Source organism: Linepithema humile, chromosome 2, assembly GCF_040581485.1.
Source record: "Linepithema humile isolate Giens D197 chromosome 2, Lhum_UNIL_v1.0, whole genome shotgun sequence".
In the NCBI taxonomy this organism is placed as follows: domain Eukaryota; kingdom Metazoa; phylum Arthropoda; class Insecta; order Hymenoptera; family Formicidae; genus Linepithema; species Linepithema humile.
The window spans coordinates 24,370,700-24,384,194 of NC_090129.1; the positions used below are offsets into that span (position 1 = coordinate 24,370,700).

At 36.9% G+C, this 13,495-nt stretch overlaps 1 protein-coding gene across 3 annotated transcripts in view; it reads left to right on the forward strand.

The window, feature by feature from the left end:
- The window catches only part of LOC105667745 (protein eva-1 homolog C), a 156,577-nt gene that overhangs the window by 106,762 nt on the left and 36,320 nt on the right, over positions 1-13,495 (forward strand). For all 3 annotated transcript variants that reach the window (XM_012359729.2, XM_012359727.2, XM_012359730.2), the window contains exons 4-5: positions 1,177-1,326; positions 4,048-4,197. In XM_012359729.2, coding sequence (XP_012215152.1) covers positions 1,177-1,326; positions 4,048-4,197 — 300 coding nt within the window. The remainder of the gene's footprint in view (positions 1-1,176; positions 1,327-4,047; positions 4,198-13,495) is intronic.

The following is a 13,495-nucleotide window of genomic DNA, read 5'->3' on the forward strand; positions in this document are numbered from 1 at the left end:
ACCGGCGAAAGAAGTTCGAAAGCCAACGGCGGCAAGCACCGTAAATCGCCAACTCAATAAAGCAGGGCATAACACTTTATCTCAAGCATAAGTGCACCCGCCGACTTCCGTGCGTGGGTAAGAAACATGGTCGCGGTATGAAAAGATGTTGCCCGGCGTGGGATCGTGGGTTATGGTCAAAGTTGTTCTTCCGCAACAAAACCGCGATATATCAACGAGTTATCACGGTGTTTCGCTGCACTCGAATGCGGGTGAATACACGGGACTTAAGTTGTGCATCTAGAATTTTTATCATCAATTGTGTCGCAACGAGTCTTTGCTTTATACCATGTTTGTAACACGTTTAATCGCGGGTTTATGTGAATGAGAAAGATAAAAATGTAAGGATACTTTTGAACAAAAAAAAAAAAAAACGTTCTGAATTGAGGAAGAAAGACAATAGCGTTACGATTTTTGTTGACGGAACCTGATTTGCGGAAATCGTTCGCCAAATATAAAAATTCGCAATTTTTACAAGCTTAATATCGTTGACTAGCAAATATTGTAATTGTTCTTTTACGCTTTACTAATGACAAAGTTTTTATATCATACTGTGGAAAACATTGCAACATCATTAAAGCATTGCGAACGTTGAAATGTGATAAATCGAGAATCTGCGAAAGTCCCATTACTTTTGACTCGCCCTCGTTTCTCGCATATTCACAGTTAGACATCGGCGCAAGACCAAACACCGGCAATCCGTAAGATCGCAAACTGCGTCTGTCGCAAGAAACTTTCCAGAGCGACGCGATCTCTGCGCCATGGCGGACGCAAAAACTTACTATCGGCAGCTGCAAGCTATTCCGGTTCATTGAAATTCGCGAATGCAACGTGTCGTAACGAGACAAGTAGACAGCGTCTGTTTCACCTCGAGGAAACGTCTGTGCGCAAAAAGCGTCTTCTAGCGGAGTTCGAGCCACAGAATTTACGATCTGTCGTAGACTTGGTTGAAAAGTTTCTTCTTTCTTTTTTTTTTTCTTTTTCTTTCTATTGCTACGAGACGATGAGACCAAGCCCGGTTGCTCGCTAATAAAGTACACTTCATAAAGCAGCGTTGCACGAACATAATTGCGTTTTGCGCGACGAGGCGGCGAGGTTGCTGGTTTATTAAAGATCGCCTTAATTTTGTGGTTTCAGATGAGTTCAGGAGCAAGGTGGCGTGCGAGAACGATATCATCAATCTCGTTTGTTATCCTGGCCAAAGGGTGGCGATTTTCAGCGCATCCTTCGGTAGAACACAATATGAGTCTTTGCAGTGTCCGCAGCCGCGAGGCGTGAAAGAGGAAAGTGAGTATTCTATTTTTATCGACGACACTCCGATGACATTCTATTGCTTATAATTAGAGTTCAGACAAATAATTCAGTTTGGTCTTTGTCTCTTATTGCACGTTCGAACTGTTCGAAGAAAAGAAAATTATCTTCAAACAGTTTGAACGTCAATAATAATGTCAATTTATAATATTAAAAAATTTGAACACGTTGGATATTGAAAATTGAGGCAAAAATAATATTTATTGCAAACAAAATAAAAAGCTCTTCGTTTTTACGTACATATGTATATCAATTTCCAAACTTTGCAGGCTATGTAGTTGAATTGACGTTTGCGTAAAGTTAGGCAAAAACAAAAAATTCTCTATTTTCTGTTTAGCTCGAAACAACTCGATACCAACTGTTTAACTTTCGGCTATTTAATACTCGCTTTTGAAATCCGAATTGTTTGAATCACTCGACCACCCGGTATTTTTTAGCAATAATTTTATTTATTTTGTTTTGTTTTATAATATTATGATTATATTTGTGACATCTGCTTGGCATTATACTTGTTATTGTAAGTAATCGAGCATAAACTCGAATTTTAGAGCCTCACGAACTTTGGCGTGTGTTTCACGTTTCGACATTATCTTCGTTTTATACCACGTCGTTCCATATAGCTCGTTTACCTCACAGAAAATAATAACACGAAGACGCTTCGGAGATATAGTTGACGTTAACTATTTACGTGGGTAAATACCGCGCGTTATTAAAGTAATGATATCCATCGTGCAGCGTCGTCGTAAATCACGAGCGGAAAACCGATCTCCGCGAGTCAAATAACAAATTATAGAATTTTTTGATGCTGTTAGCGACATATCTGCAGGATCGATCGATAACTTCTGTCGCTCATTTCTTCTGTTTGCCGATGACTTTTTCGGCAGAGAAAAGCCCTCGAGCCGATGTTTGTCCTAGTTTATTGTCATACTTGGCGACGAGATTGCGACTCTTCTTTCCGCGGTCGTCGAAGTTTCGGATGAGGTTCGTGCGATGTGGGAAGAGAAAATTAAAGTGAGTTTTCCCCGCGGATTAAAAAAAAAAAAGAAAAAGACGAGTGTTTTCGTTTCCTGGACGGAGTGGGGTAATTCAATGACCGACAGATGCATTTTTGCGCTAAATATGACGTTTGATATCGAGAAAGTCTATTACTCACGTTTATGCGTTGCGAAAAGCGTCACCTTTAATTTGAGAAGAACGAGAAATTTGTCTTTCCCGGACGCGGTACGTGGTTTTATTTAACTTTTCAAAGTAAATTCTTTTAACTCGCGAATGAATGTCTCGCCGACGTTTCCACGACTACTTTTTGTCCTGTCCAATCAATCGATTCCGACGAAAGCGCACGGGTTCTCCAGTCTCGTTGCACGAGGGAACGTAAATGGGAATGGGTCACCGCGGAGACCATTGTACTTTTAGTTATCGCGAGGTGCTATTTCGACGATACTCTTTAACTGTCTGAAACATATACGATTAAGGATATTTTTATTTATTAGGTATTTATTTACGCTATGTTCCTTCAATCAAAGTATCGTTTCAGATCATTTTAATCGTTTCAATGCATGTACATCATTCTATAAAAGAACAAACGTTCTCTGAATGAGCATTGATTAAAGTTAACTGATTTTAGAGAGGCAGAAAAACTTAAAAGATTAATTACTCTCAATTAACTTTATGTAAAGAGACTTTATTTTCCGTCTTTTCGCGCTCAACAGAAAATACCGTTTCTTCTTCTTTTGCGCGCGAAAGAAATTCTGATTTCACAGCTATCTGAATAGCTCGGCTCTGTTCCCGATGATCCAATAAATCTCTTCGCTAAACGCAATTCCTTGGTCCACTTGTCCGGTTGTCATTCGCCAACTCTCGTGAAGTCCAGCTTTAATGCTGAGAGTCAAGGGGTTGCTGCTTTGCGGTTGCGTTTACCTCTTGAGTGCGACAATAAAGAATAAAATCTACGGAATGGTGGCGCGTCATAATGGCGCTTTTTTGGCGGGTTTTCTTTGCCGCGAATGCCGTGCGGTTTGCCCTGATATTCCTTCAGAAGACGCGCTACGTCGTCACGTCTTATGTCGACGTGTGCGGGACGTACATTTTCTCGCACAAAAGAGTATCGGAAACTCCGGCGACTTCCTGCTCTTCTTGGATTCCTGTTCCTCTGTCATCTCGCGTGAAGTCGGATCGATAAATTCCCGTTCTTTTTCACAACGCGGCTGTGCACGTTTCGTCGACCATCTTTTTTGAATTTTATTCGCCGACGAAAACAACGTGACGTCTCTTTCAACCGTAAACGATAAAGGCAGAATTGTACAGATGTTTGAATGCAATTTCACGAAATAGTAGATTTTTGTATTTTCATTAGAGTGAAAAAATAATTACGTGTGGAAATTGCATTATGTATGTTTGTGCTAATTTTCATATTTTAAACAAAAGCAAAGTTTAATTAACGCTGGCAATTTTTAAAAATATTTTTATATTTTTTATATCAATCTGAAAATTTGTGCGCAAAGTGAGTCAGTTATTTCAGTTTTTGCTTCCATAAAGTTATTATTATCAAATGTATAAGCATCGATATTTTCTTTACATTTTCACGTAGAATATTTTATATATGAAAGTATTAAGGATGCGGTTTCTCTCTCCTTCTCAACATGTTTTTTTTTCTTGGTTCTATAACACACTGATGTTGTTACTATTATATATTTTCAGCCTGCTTAGTGGACTACGCAACGGAAACTGTAATGAATATCTGCCACGGTAAACGACGATGCTCTGTAGTGGCTAACAGCACAACATTTGGCAGAGAGGATCCTTGCAGACCAGACAGTAGAACCTATCTCAAAGTTGTTTACACCTGCGGTGAGTGTTGAAAAGTTTTCTTGTATTGAAATGTGCTGTCAATTACATGGAATAAGCCAAATGTACAGCGCATCTGTTAATATTTCAGCTAATGATTCACTTTGGAAGCTAGAATCATATTCATTTAAATGTGGCAAAGTACATTCGTTTGTTATAAACAATATGAACATCATATAAATATCTATGCACTAGAAATCTCGATGAGAAATGTTGGCTTCAACTAACTTTGAACACAGATATAAATGCAAAACTAAAAGGCACGCTGTACATTTGTGGCGCGCGTGCGCAAACAAAATACTAGACGAGTAAACAACGATAATATCGTAAATATATAATAGCAGCGAACATAAAATCCATTGCACAAAGAGATAAGTAAAGCCACTTATTTAAACGGGAAAATTGTACGAGCATTTCTTTTGCGAGAAAGCGTAGCCGATGGCTATTCAGCGTTGCAATCCTTGCAGCTTGAAAAGCAATAAGAAAAACTGATATTACAGACCGTGCAACAGCAATGTTCGGTAGGGGATTTATCTATAGCGTGCTACACAATGGCGTATAATGAGCGTAGGAACGCTCCTGTGAGGAGAAGTTATTTTATTGCGAGGTTCGAAGTGACTCGGCGCGGCAGCAGCGAGCCGGGCGACAGCTTTAAACAAAATGACGTCGTCGCGGATCTTCCCTTCAGCCCAGGGACGGGATTCGTACTGAATTTCGCCCCTGACATTTTTAATGGGCACTCTTTCCCGGGAACGGACCGTCGCGAAGAATGGTGAAAGAAACTGTTGTGAAAACTGTCGACGAAAACTAACGAGCGGCATCACCGGAGCGTATTTTGAGCATGACGTCGCAGAATGTTGTCCTTCCGAGAACGAAAACTAGAATTTCCGTTATCAGAGATGTAATCCGAGATGTAATTTTAGCCGGCGAGTTTATTTGTTTGTTTACGTAAGACCCCGTGAAATATATTCATGATAATAATTTCACGCAAGGATCGATTATAGCGCGCCGGTTCGCTCCGGTTAACCGAGAATTCGTTACAGTTTTCAGCGTGAAACGAGTTTACAGTTACAATTGCTCTTTCTCTCTGACTCTAACGTCTAGCTGCGAAATTTGCAGCGCTGTTGAATTTCCGAGCACACGTCCGTGTACAAATTCTCGCTCTTACACGAAAGTCATCAAATCTTTTCAACGGAGCCGCAACGTCGTAAGAACATTCTTCGCGAAAAGTCGCACGCGAATTGAGGGACGTTAAAAGGGGAAGTTTCATACTAATACTTTCTAGACGGTTATGCCACTCTCGTAACAGCAACGAAAAAGCGACGCATGGTCGCCGCAGTGTTGCTCCACGCTCCAATCTTTTTTATTCTTGCGAGCGAAATTACGCGTACCCTGTGCACGTACATTTTGTCAGCATGTAGCGACCCTTATAACCAGGTATTACTTTCTTGCGGAATACCTCGTTTACATTAATCGTAACCATCTTTTTCCTCTTTAACAAAGAAACGAAAAAAAAGTTCTAAAGAAAGTGCTGTGTTATGAAAATATGCTGCAATCTTTCTTAAAACATGTAAAATTTATTTCTTCCGCAAAAACTGACTTGCGAATTCTTCGCTACAATGTTTACCTTATAAATTGCTAACGATCGAAATTGTAGGATGCGGATTGAGAGATGATCGAATATTGAGGCATATAACGCATAACGAACATCATTATTTCTCAACTTTATGCCCTAATTTAAAAAAGGCTTAAGATATTTTTCTTTGATCCCACTTTGATAACACTTGGGCGTTAACGCGATAATCATACTCTTATAAGTTTCAGGTATAACACGATTGTAAAATTTATTCTTTATATTTTTTTAATGAAGAAAGATATGGATGGACTTTTGATAAGGTTTTGATAAAGAAAAATATGAAAAACTTTTTAATTAAAAAAAATGGAGCTATTTTTCTGAGCTGAAATTCAGTTATGATTAAAACGGTAAGTGCCTCTTGGCAGCGGGAGGGAATCCCGCTGGCCCTTTCGTGGCTCGTCGCACGTCAAATTACCGGCCGTAAACGACCGTGCACGGATTATGATTCGCAGCCGAGAACGCATTTGCATGTGCCTGTGAATGCCCGATGCGAGCTCATTAGTCAATGTCACTTCGGTTCCTGTTACCGACCAGGAATGTTCGCGGGAATAAAAAAAAAAAGAAAGAGTCGTCGCTTGGTATTCTAATTTGGCGACGAGTCACGCATAGTTCTTCGTGACATTCCCGGTCGCCGCGAGCAAAATATGCGCATTCGTTGATACGTGAAAAAATCCGAAAAATAATAAACGTCCAACTATCTGTATTTTGTTTCTTTTCACGATCAAACGCTCTCGAATATCGTATAACCATAATTTACTACAAGATGTAACAATATCTTTCCTTCAATTGTGGAAAAATATGTCTGGCTACGAATGAGTGGAATAAATAAAAGAGCGTTTTATAAACGTAACGATATGAACAATATTTATAAAATTGACAGTGTTTTACAGTAGATTTATTGATTTTCTTAAATACAATATTATTTTTTACTTTGAAATGTGTAACGTATTTACATATAACAATGTTAATATTATATATATTTAACGTTTAACATTTTTACGCGACTTGCAAACAAATAGACTATAAATTTGCATTTGACTAAGTATGGCAGAGGGAAAAAAGATTTCTTTTTTTCTAATATACTTATTTGTCAAACTACATTTAAAGTAATTGGTCTGAGACATTCTGACGCAAGAACGAACGCTCCCCTCTTATTCATGTATATATGCGTACACACTGCCAAGAGAAAAAGCTTGAGGAATGATAAGCTGGCGCGATAACAAAACAAGGCTTCTTGCGAATCGAATTTTTTCATAGCGAAGGTAGATTGCCGATTTACAGAAAAGTTGGATTGCATAAAAAGTATGTTGAGTATAAATTATTTTAATGCTTCTAGTAACATTGACAAAAATGCGTACTGGTGATAGCAAAAATATGAAATACTGATTACATTTTATAGGTCACGTTTATTACATTCGTGTTTTAAATGTACATTTATTAATTGTAACGATACATATTTTAATGATACGGACAAAAATTATATGAGTCATCGTATGTAGGAAATGTTTCTCGGGGGAAAAAATTATAATTTGATGTTTTAAATTTGTGTAAAAAGATTTATATGCTATATGCAAAATTTATCTCTAATTTACCTTTTATTTTTAATTGTAAGAGTCATTGGCTCGCTGTTCTTTCTTTGACTTGTTACACGGAAAAAAGAATTTTGCTGTCACCGCGAAATCGTCGTTGCATATTATATGCGAGTAATATAATTTGCAGCAAGTAAAAGTAGCATTCGTAATAAGTCTCTTTACTATTTATATAATAACTAACACATGTAAAATTTTGTGCAAATTTCCAGCAAATTCTTTTTTCTGTATAAATCCATTAAGTCATCTATTGGCGTTATACAAAATTATTGTGTACGCCATAATAGCAGAAATATTTTTCTGCTCTGGTTGCATTTGATCGGATGACAATACCTAAAATGAAATAAAATGCACTTTCCACCCCGTCCGCATCATTAGCATGCTCGTTGGCTTCTTCGTCAAGTTCTACACGCGGGGTATTGACCCGGAACAATTATCGGGCGATTTCAAAGTGTAATTGGATCCGCATGAATTATCAATGTACATCAAAGTCCCCCTGACTTGATACGAGCATAGACTGTCAGCCGCGCGCGAGCTGGAAGTGAAGCTCTGCAAATCCGTGTTCCGTGAGCTCTCACCGAATCTCGATTGATCATTGACATCGGAAATATGCTAATCAGTTCCAATACAACGAATACCCGGGATAATTATTGTTATTATTGCATAAGATCGAAATTGACAGAGGAGTGAGTATGAATATGAGATGCCTACTTCGATTTGTCAAGTTTGATGTTTGGTTTAACAATTGCCGTTTACAAATGTTTTGGATAAACTAAGGTAAATGCAAATTATTATTACAGCCTCGAAACATTTTATTTGAAATGAAAATTATTTGTGTTAAATCTCTGTCGCATATTCCATATTTTCTTTATCTTTTTCTTCAATATATATTTAAATATGGAATATTTGAAAATTATTCAGACATTATGAGAATATAAAAAAATAAAATGTGATCCTCAGATTATTTAACATATATATATATATATATGTAAAATTTTTAATCGTCACAAATTAGTCTCAACCCATGTTAAACATATATTTTTCCGCAAAGTAATATCCGCGAAGTAAAGACTCCTCTTTCGAGAGAAACTTATTTACAGCAGAAGCTATTAAAGAACTGTGCTGGCAGGGATAAAGTAAAGTAAACTTTAGGAAGGAAAACATTGAAAGCATGTTTTCTAATGGTATGCGAACTTTTATAAATTATAGAATGCAAAACGCGGTACCATCTATAAAACCATATAAAGCAATTCCCGATTCCATTCATCAACTTTATTTGAAGTCGTGCTTCACTGTTAGTTTATTCCGTCACTTTTGCACTTAAACACCACAGATTTTTTTACTATATAATTAGGTTTTATAAAAACCGGGTGAAATTTTTATTACCAAGCTTGAAAGTTGCTGGAAAACATTTCTTAAATGATAGAGAAACCTAAAAAGCGAAATAATTAAAAATGAAATTATTTACTTTTATTAAGACTTATTTTTAGAAATTTCTCAATTTCTATTTAAAATGTAGAAATTGTTTTCTTTCAAAATTATGTCAACTGCTGCACTTATTTATTGAAGATGATAAAATCGATTTTATTTTTATCTTTTATCAATTCATTTTTTGCTATTTGTTTGTAGTTTTATTTGTTATTTTTCTTTATCTGATTTGCAGATCCACGTTTAATGCTAATAAAATTTAGATATAAGCCATTAAATATTATACAACTAAACTTTTACGGATAATGCCTTTTAATTAATCATAAGTCATAATAATTGTATTATTAGTTGGCATTATATACGACAAGAATGAGCAACCTGAGAATTCTCTCCAGTCTGTGTGCGTAGTATTAATTATTATCCATGTCTCTATGATAGAAGCTGAATTTACGGGATTTCACCATCCATTTCCCTGATACAAACTGAATCACCCGTTGATTTCACACATGGGATCTTCTTGACAAAGTGAATGTACGTACGTCGCCTACGCCGAAACCAGATCAGCCAACGCTTAACGACGTATGAATGCGTTGCTTAATCCCGCGATGCGAACGCATCGGTTGCTATCAGTCAATCGCGAAAATGAATTAAACTCATGATATATTTCCACCTCGTCGTGTACATAGTTGTGATTAATTAAATCCTTTTCCGAGGAGGATTGCCAATTTTCGCCGATAGTACACGATTTTGCAGTATTGCACGCATTTATTCACTAGTATAATACAATAATTTATGAAAATGTCTATATTCAGAAAACTTGATTTTATTTAATTACAATCGCGACAGGAAATGCGTTTAAATAATTTCCTAAGAACATTAATTGGGCAATTTCTCATAAAGTTACCTTCGAAACTTTAATCGAATTTATTCTGCATTCTCGTGCAAACGTTCAAACTTTTTTTTTTAATTTATGAGTTTCCGAACTTTTCTTGTTATTTTTTTTTTTTTTTTGTATAAATATTTTTGCGCTTTGCAAAATTTTTCAAAGAAACTTCAATAGGATGATTAAAGGCCGTCTCTGTGTAATAGCCGTTCGATTTACAATAATAGGTGTCATTGATACGCTCCGCGTTGCTTAACGAAGCGTCGATGCATCATGGCAATTCGTCTCAATTGAATTTTGACACGTAGCTGAAGAGCCGTGTCAATCAACGATAGAAAATCAAGCGCTCGCGTGGCCACGAAGCTAATTAGGGATCGAAGTGCCAACTCGATGGCGGACGACTATATAGCTACTTTACATCACAGCGTTCACCGCGAGATAATGATCCCTCGAATTTCGGCCATTAATCCGAGCTGGCTCGATGAAAAATTTCTCTCATGCGGCGAATAATCAATTTGGTTCGCATGAAATAAACTCGTTATTCAATATTGACCGATAATTTATGTTGCAGCGGTATGTTGTACAGCTACAGCGTAACAGCGCGTTGCAGTTTACTAATTCTTTGTTAGCTACTGAGCGTCCAGTTATCTTTCTTCATAATCAACGAGAATGTATTTAACATTTATGGCATTGTTTAGCCGCAATATATTTTCATTAGAATTGTGGCAAGCTAATATATCACAATCTATTTCAACTCCCGAGACGTATTCAATTAATAACTAGCGAATGCACGAGATCGCGCATTTTAGAAATGTTGTTTCTAAAATCTTGCTGTGTGTCCCGTAAAATATTGATTTGTGAGACAGGATCTACGTTGTTGATTATATTTGTCAAAGGTGAGCCAAATATTGACAAACGATGTCCGTTTGCTATGAACGTATATAAATATATAGATACGTATATGTATCACTCACTAGGTACTAGTCATCGATAGCGGGAAGTGAAAAAGTTAGAGGAAATAGATTTTTTGGCGTTTATTTTATGTCAACAACGACGTATTTCACGATACGCGATACTGGACACTTTCCAAAGGTAGCCAAATACTCTTTATGCAATGAGCACATACGATGCAGTTGAATTGCACGCAACAGATGCATGTTGGCGAAAGAAAATTTCAATTTAAATATTGTTTTTAATTTGACTATAATTTTGGTATAGATACTTAACAAAGGAGTTATAAGTTGTCAGCAATAAATTCAAGTACACTTGATTATTATCAACATAATTCATGTTTATTGCACATACATATTATTAATGTCAATCCACGTACATGTTGCATGTTGACATTAAAATTATCGGACTACGATTATCGAGAGAGAACCTCGAAATGTAATTAATTAGTCACAATAATACAATCGGCATACGATAATAAATACGATAATAGTGGTGACGAGAGACAAATAAATATCGCAAATTTTATCTATTTTGAGAAAACCAAGCCGCGAGCAAACTAGCTTTTACGTTTACTAACGTGCGATACTCTCAAGGCCCTTTGCCGTGAATCTCTCTTGATTTCCATTTTAAAGAGTAGATTACGCGCCACGACGTGGTTGTTTCATGGAAGATTAATGGACTGATCCCCCTTCAAAGAACTGACCCTTTATCCCGATTTTCAACCTTGAATGCCTTTGGAAAAACAAAGCGGTATACACACCACGGCTATCGGCTATCGGCATGGTTAATTGGCGAGATGCAAAATAAAAGTACACCGCGTATAAAGGCGGACGAATTTTATTAACTTGAAACGCTCTGCATTCAGTTTTCTTTGTTGTTACGTTCTGATGCAACTTGCTTCATGCTGGCGCTATCAGATGGACGTTAACTCTCAGTTTCCGCTTCAAATGACAATTGCCGATTCTTTTTAGTTTTACGGCGATCGTATTCATAACAATTCCCGACTGTCTATACAATGGCGCACAGCTAGAGGGGCTTTTAGCCATTATACGTATCGTGCGTGCGTATTGTGTGGCGTGGGAGGTCCGCTTTCTAGGTTTAGGCGGGTATAATTCGTCTTTCCGCGCGACGTGCGCTAATTTGTGCGCGCTGTACTGTCGACACTTGAATTATTCGATTTACGTTTAACTATTCAGCCCGGCGCTGATCAATCGCTATCGCTTTCAGTGCTTGGTGACGATGCCACGCGATTCGGACATCCATATTAATAAATGCCTTAATCTGTATGCATCCTGTTATTTGATGAAAAGCGTTCGAATTTGCGATATTGCACATGATAGAATTTAATGTATTTGTAATCCGCTTTTTATCAAATGTTTAATCAATTGTCGAGATTAGAGTAACACAAAAAATGGAAAAAAAAATTAGTAATTGCAATCTGCCTTCAATCTGTGTTTGACGATGCTACGTCATAAATTATACTGATTAACATTTAATATATTATTAACGCAAACTCTCTAACTGATTTAAATTCAAGATTACGTAATAAATGAACATATCATCATAGCGAATAACTTGAATAAAACATCAGTTTTGAAATGTACGCAATTTTGAAAGTTTAAAGTGATGCGGATAAATTAATGGATAGAGTGAATACCGTATCGATTTCAAAGCATAAAGCTAACATTTCACTTCAGCCTGGATCATTCAATATTCTTACGACGACGTTTCTCAGTTTTCCCTTTCCGATATTCGACGTTCGATCTTTTTATCCTTTTATTACATTTGTCGATGTTGCGTACATTCTGAAATTTATTGCGCGATTGAGAGAGAGTTGGTTGCTGAATATTTTAGGCTCGCGGAACAGAAAGCCGTGCAAGGCAATTCCCATTGGTTTTGACATATTTTAGATCGTAAACTCATTAAACTCGTTGACCTCTGTGCATTTGCCGATTTGTTTCGGGATCTAAAACACTGAGAATTCGTCGAGGACCGAGCGCTTAATTTTCCTCATTTCTTATTTGGCATCCCCGAAAATTTTTGCGATCGTATTGTTATTTTATTGGAGTTTTTCTCGTATTGGTAACTTTTGAAATTCATGGCTTTTAACAAGCGGCAGCGCGATTCGTTGCTTCATAATTTTTCAATTTCGGCGATGTTAAATTCATTGGAAAAGCGTAATTTGTGTGGCAAATTTTTCCACGTTTAATTAAATCGGTATTGCAAAAAAAAAAGGAAAAATATAACTTTCCTAACAATAATTTTCCAACAAAAAAGTATTGAAATTTTCTCGAGTATCAATATGCAATAATAAAATTGTTATTTATTTCAATTTATTATGGACATAAATATTAATAATATTAACACATATTTTTTATAGAAACATAATGCCGCGGCGTTTGCTCTGTTGGCGCTTAATCAAATTTATAAACGATTTATTTCAAGATACGTCATTCGCGATTGCTTCTATTGTTTCTCGCTCGCCGATAATTGATTTTACTGAATATTACGAGGCGTGCAATTATAGCAGTGTTTACAGATCACCGCGAAACCGTCAAGTTCTCAACAAGTGGTCGAGTCTTGGCAAGATGTCTATCAACTTCAGGAACTGAATGTATATACTGTTGCGCGTAACGCTAAGCTGGACGTTTACCAATGCGCTGCCGGTTGCAGTCTCTTGACAAGATGTTAGTTCGTGTACAACTCAAATAATTGAATTCATGAACTGTGAACGCGATGCCATTGGCTATTTGCACTGCCATTTTTGTCGTAAAATAATCCGATTAACCGATATTACGTGTTTTTATAATA